The 6,863-nt window shown below is 42.3% G+C and overlaps 1 protein-coding gene across 1 annotated transcript in view; it reads right to left on the bottom strand.

Annotated features, from left to right (window-relative positions):
- Window positions 1-4,029: 4,029 nt before the first annotated feature.
- The window catches only part of PIH1D2 (PIH1 domain containing 2), a 262,948-nt gene continuing 260,114 nt past the window's right edge, over window positions 4,030-6,863 (bottom strand). Inside the window, exon 6 of the mRNA XM_078682300.1 lies at window positions 4,030-4,624. Coding sequence (XP_078538426.1) covers window positions 4,490-4,624 — 135 coding nt within the window. The 3' untranslated portion in view covers window positions 4,030-4,489. The remainder of the gene's footprint in view (window positions 4,625-6,863) is intronic.

Below are 6,863 nucleotides of genomic sequence, written 5' to 3'. Positions count from 1 at the left end.
CGGGGGGACAAACTAGCAAGATCAAGTTTTGTTACTATAAATACTATGCAACTCATTCCTCACACCCCCAGGATTTCCATACCAGGTCCAGGCTATTATCTCACTTCTGTCTAAACAGTTTTACGCCAATAGCCTCTAACAGGGATCATCTTTAGCAACTATGAAAAGACATCAAAGGATTCTGAACTTTGCTGCCAGAGTACTCTTGCATATAAAGCCACAAGCTCATATCTTTCCTGCCTTGAAAGCCCTACATTGGTTACCGGTTTCCAGAAGATCCACATTCAAACTGCTTTGTATCACCCACAAAGTGATACATGGAAAAAACTGCTCTTCATCAGGAATAAAATCACTAAATACATTCAACAAAGGACTCTCCGCTCTAGATTGGCACGTCGCCTCAAAATCCCACCATACAAAAAAATACCATAGGTGGCACATCCTTCTCTGTTCAAGCTGCCAAAATATGTAACTCTTTACCCCCAAACATAAGATAACTACCTTATCTTTAGAAGACTACTCAAGAGTTGCCCCCCCACATAACAAATGTACTCAAACATAAATATACACCATATCCCTCTGTATATAAGCCTTTATTTGGAGTATAGATGTGTACCTGTGTATGTGCATTGCTTTGTATAAACATGTATGTTTTTAAATATGTAGATATTCCTTAATTTTCCTTAAAAAATGTACATATTAATTATGGTTATATTATACTATGTTTAACATGTATATAGGTGACTGCATCAATAATAAATCTTTTATCATAACTATTTATCTACAATTGTTTCACTATTGAATTCCAAACAAATTAACCTTAAATACAGCAACACTTGAAAGTCTGAGTTTATTACCTACAACTTAAATCAACATATATTACCTTCCTTATACATATATACCTTCAATGAACTTATGTATATTTATTACTTTGCTTCTATTTCAGCATCTCCAATGTATTACCCTATATCTCACCCTATACCGCTCGCAATATATCCTCGACCTCCACTCATTTCAAACCCCATTCTAATACTAGTCTCCAAAATAACGCTTTCTAGACTCTTCCCTCCTCCACCCCTCCTTGCATCATCTCATACCTCTTTTACTATTCAGATCTCCCAAAAAAAGCTTGTCTAACCCTCCCCTCGGACTCCCCCACCACCTCCACCTTACTCATCCCAAAACTCCTCCTACTGCCATGTCCTCCCCCCCCCCCAAAATCTCAATCCTTCCCTCTTCTAACCCCCCACAAGCCTTTTCAATCTAAATGAGACTAACATGTCCACGGCTCAAATTAATTTCATATTTCCCTATACTAATTCCCCACAAATCCTGTTTGGGTTCCAGAGTAGAGTACAACCCGCCAAAAAACGCTTCAATACCTCATCAGGGTTAGTAAGCGCTATATAAATACACTTACAATGTGCATAATGTACAATGATCAGAGAAGGATTTTGGGATGAGTGACGCCCCCGAGTGTTGCTGTGTACTCTGCAGAGGCCCTCATTGAGAAGAGGCTTGGGGGTCCTGAATTAAGTATTACATTACCTTGCAGCCCAGCTGCAATGGCTTGCACCATGATTATCGTGGCTCAACCTGGCGGATTTAGAGGAATTCAGAAACCCGAGCAGGAAAGGAGCCTTAAACTTGATAACCCAGACTTATATGTGCAGCTCCTAGGTGTTGGCTGTCTTCTATGCCCCAGCAGTGCCGCAGGTGGGTTGGCTGACCACTCAAGGGGATTACTTTACTGCTTAACGAATGTCACCCTGGATGGCGGCAAAGTGTGGAAACCGTGGGAGACTGCTATTGAGAGGGCTTCTTTCAGCCATTGGAGATATAAATGACAGATGGCGGCATGCCTGGTACCCATTTTCTGACATATAGGGCGCTAACCTGGGCCCTGGAATGCTTGTTAGGAACACTAGAGCCAGAGACACCTTCACAAGACCTGTTCCAGACCATGTTAAAGGTTGGCAGGTCAGGCACTTGGTCACCTGGTTATACAAATCGGCACTGTCCATGCGTACAGATGATTTGCTGTGCTTCAAGACTAGATGGGAGGCCAATATTGGCGGGCCTTTCTGAGGAAAGGAATGGGCATGAACATTGGAACACACTTACTCTTCCACACGCAACACTAGATTCAAATATACACAATTTAACTATAACCATTGCACACACCTCACTCCTCACATACTTAATGTTATGTTGCAGAATGCCGACCTGAGCTGCCTTAGATGTGCCCACGCTGACACAGATTTCCTCCACATGGTTTGGAATCGCCCGACCATAACACGTTTATGGTCGCAAGTCGCGAAGCAGTTAGAGTACACTCTCAATCGCGAGTGATTGCACAGAGTGAAGATCTGTCTCCTTTGATTGTACAGAAGGCGGCCTGCACGGACGTTGGGCAACAGATTCATTTGGCTCTGGGAATACAGGGTAGAGATATCGCAGGCCACTGGAAGCCCCCACATGGCCCACCTCATAGCAAAGGGCGTGCTAAGGTGAGAACCTGGGAGGTGGCTGAAGAAGAGGCAGTCTGCGCTGAGGATCGCAGAGGGTTTAACAGAAGACCATTAACGGACTTCTGGGGAGAGTTAGTCGCGAGCTTCCCAGAGCTGGATCAGTAATGTACAGTTTATGATGGAATAGGCACCTCCTTGCTCCCCATGTGGTGTCCAACAGGGAACCACGGTGGGGTAAGACGGAGGCAGGTGGAAAAGGCTTGGATGGGCTGGGAGAAGGAAACGACCAGCAAGATATGTGTCATATACCCTGGCTGAAGAAGTCCTAGACCGCTTGAGTAGCAAACGAGGCAGAGTTGCAATGAGAGACAATAATATTGACACTGGGTTAAGTTATGAGTTGTAATTTTGCTGATACTGATCTTTGTGGGATTTAGACGGGACAGGAGTGTGCAATTGTATTGGGCGGGAGGGTGTGCACACAAGCAAATGTGACTGTATGGAAATTACTGGTGCCAACAGCAGTGATGGTCAAGCTGTGTGTCACAGCTACGCTATGCAATAGCAGAATCCACCTCACTTATTGCTAGCTGCAAAATATATGAGATGTAAAGTATGCCTCCCTATCTTTGACATGCATCTCTACCTTCTTGTACCTAAAACCAATCACCAATAAAGATATATATTTTAAAGTGGGTTGGGACACAGCCATAACTTTAAAAGAGTGAGAGCTGGATAATAATGACTGACCTGGGGGCGGGGGGGGCATTCAATAGTGAGTCTGTACCATGTTTATGTTCATCTGAATAATTTGGCTGTAGCAATCTTGAGTTCAACTTTATGCCTTTGTTATTTGTGTGTTAAGTATAGGATTTTGGAACATATTAAAGTGTTATCTTTTTTCACAAAAAAGCACAGTGGGACAGCTTTTGTGTCTCTTGCATAACTGTTGGGTTAGGAGCCTCACATACCACGATATCTCAATGAGAAGGCTTGGACTGCTCGCATCACTACCACCTAAAGTCAAGTGTCGAAATGAAAATAAAAATTCTAAAGCGCGACATTCACCCGGGGGTATCTCTTGGTGTTCAGAATAACATTAGGTCAGGCCCCAGGACATAAACTACTATGACTGAGACCCAGTAACATCTGCTTGGCCCATGACTCTGCACCCCCTTGCCTCCCCCACACCCCAAATGGGTTCGGACAATTAATCTTCCTTGGAGATTGCTGAATCACACAATTCACTTTCAATATCATAAACAATGTAATCATTTACACCACATATTGAAAGGTTTATGTTTAATGAAACAGGTTTTCTCCTCAATAATTTGAAATTCATAAAGGCAAAATACTTTTAAACCAAGGAGCATAAATTCTCTGCTTCCTAAAGGCTAGACCTAAGATAACAGATATGTTAACATAAGTCAAATTTTTCACCACACGGTATTGAGAGTGACTTTCCAACAAACAGCATCAGCTTATGAATTATTTATAACATCACATTCATGGAGGACAAAAATATTTTTTTTCAATTTTGTATCACAAAACAACGGTATTGAAGCAACACTGTTGTATAAACAGTTAACTTTTTTATTTGAATTTGTAGCTCTTTAAAGCCCTATCAACTGCCTCATCTAAGTGTCAGTCCACAGAACGAATAGGCTGCAATGAGTTACTAGGGAAGAAAAAAACAGAAAACATGTGTGATGCATGCTAGTCAAAGATTTCAATTTCTAAATAGGGTGGACGCGAGGGCTCACCAAACAGGGCAATCGTCGCGCCCTGGTTTCCTGGAAAGGACCTCAGAAGTTTCACTGCATTCAGTGGAATTGAATTATGCAGGCATTCCTCACGGATACTGAGCACAAATAATAACATCTCAGTTCTAAATCCATTCTTCCTATTCTGATTGGAGTTTGCCAATCAGCACCCAAATGTATGACTTTTCTTCGAACCTAGATTGTCCGATTAGAAGCTTTAAATAAGGCAATTTTGGCTGGAACGGTTTTTATTTCTTACAATCCTGGCATAGTAACTAGCAATGTACGATTTACTTTATTAAACTGAGCAGTAACAGCTTCTTCGTTGACTGAAAGAGGCAAATCCAAATGCAGTTTGTACTTCCCTGGGGCTTCGAGGGAGACATCATCCTGCAACAGAACAAATATGGGAGAAATAACTTTATATTTCGTCTCAGGTGTCTAACAATATAAGGAAAATCATGATTGTAGCAATTCCTATTTGATTTTGAGCCAAATAAAAAAAGCATAAAATTCATTAAAACAGTAATTATTAGCAATAAACTTACCATGCTATCTTCATTCTCCGCAACCATATTATATATAAAACACCCACCTGCTTCACAAGCCTTTTTTCTTTGAATACCAAACGTCATCTAATAATAAAGTGCAATTCAAATAATATAACATAACATTGTACAAATACACTGATGCACTTCTTATGTCTATCAATGTCATTAATCTCTTGGCCAATGTAAGTCCAGCATCAGGCAGCAAAACTAGCATTCACACCAGGAACACCCGTTAGTGACACTATGTCTTCTCCTTGTTGGTCTGAAAATTCCCTAGCTGTGTTATTCATGCACTGTGCTATATTAGATTAGCAATATAAGGCTAAGTTAGGAGCTGCTACCACATTTGTAGGTAACCCACTGAGTTGTCCTAATAGAATGCAGGCTTAAGTTAGCACCTGTGGCTCCATTTTGTATTTCGCAATCCATATTAGATTGTGACTGAACTAAGTTTCATTATATGTACTGCTTGCTGCAGCAGAAAGCTGCTGAGGTGCATTTTCTCCTAAGGTTGGGCCTCGCAGTACTAATAAATATATTGTTTGTACTTCTGCATACCTTTCCCATGAGATGAAGCCTGCTCCCACTGGCTCAGCTGCAGGCCCATACAGAATGACCTTGCCAGGGAGAAATAGTGTGTGCCCAATCTCAGACTCTGATTTGCATATAGCCATGTCTGAACTGGGGTGGCAGAGTGGGCTAAAGAACGGTGATGGATCAAACCCAGATCTTTTGACTGGGTGTGAGTGTTTGATTGGTTGTATAAATATTACTTCTATGCCTGGGAAATCCAGTCCCTCCGCAGACATCTTAGGGTGCAGGTCATGATGGACTCCTCTGCAGAGTATTGCCAATAAAACGAACTGCTTGTATTCTCTACTGTCTGACCGACTCTTCATTCTTGGGAAGGCATAGCAGGTGGTAGTAAGTAACTCCTGTAGCCCCTAAGGGCCAAGTCCTTCATCCTCATCATTTATATATCTGAAGTTGGCAAAACTGTCCATATATTGTCAAATGTATGCCTTCACCCTTTCAGACCATACACGTTTTTTCCATATAAAACAGTTCCAGTAATTCCTATGTGTTGCTGTAGATACACATGCTCTGCATATACCTGCTATCTATTGTTGGGTTGTAGATATTAGAAATAGTTTTTCTTCAAAGACATTTTCAGTCTCGAAATATCACATAAATCCTTCTTTCACCCACAATGCATTGGACCAAAGACTCCATCTCAGATTGTTTTTTTCCAACATGAGCTTGGCCAATCAGCTTAAGCCCCGGGACAGCCGAATAATTTTCCGTTCCTTTCGGCTCCAACCATCAAGGATCCTGGTGAACGATGGATGCAGCATCATCATTAACACCGACAACTGCAGATTTCAGTTCTGAACCACCCCTGGGAGGTTCCTTTCCAGAACTCAGGTCACCAGTACTTAGGTCTCTGACAAGCCGAACCACAATGCAAAATCAGTTCTGAAGTCAATTCGGAAGTCACCCTCAAGTCTGCTCTGAAGAAGGCCTTGACGAACAAGTTACTTACCTTCGGTAACGCATTTTCTGGTAGATACTATATCTGCCTGTGGATTCCTCACCTTGTGAATACCCCTTTGCGTCAGCAACATTCGGAAATTCTTTTTTCGTAGCCTCGCGCCGACGTGGAGTCCTGACGTCATAGAGACACGACCTCGCTCGCGACTCCGCTGACGTCACCGACGCCTATAATAGGCCCACGCCGGCGTGATGACATCAGTTCCGCCCTTTTTTCCGTGCCATCGAGGCACACGGACGGACCAATGACAGTAGAAAAGCATACAGTATACGCAGTACACAATAGAAATGGCAAATACACACAGTGCAAAGTAAATGCAGGAAAGAAAATGAAACATTTCCCTGACAACAATATATATATATATACATTACATAACAGTAACCCTGGCACAGAAGAGTGGACAACGGGGAGGCGGGTGGGTCAGTGAGGAATCCACAGGCAGATATAGTATCTACCAGAAAAAGCGTTACCGAAGGTAAGTAACTTGTTCTTCTGATAGATACATCTGCCGTGTGGATTCCTCACC

The sequence above is a fragment of the Lissotriton helveticus genome, chromosome 3_1 (assembly GCF_964261635.1).
Source record: "Lissotriton helveticus chromosome 3_1, aLisHel1.1, whole genome shotgun sequence".
Taxonomy (NCBI): Eukaryota; Metazoa; Chordata; class Amphibia; order Caudata; family Salamandridae; genus Lissotriton; species Lissotriton helveticus.
Note: the sequence above shows the minus strand (reverse complement) of the source record. Positions and strands in the feature narration are given on the sequence as shown.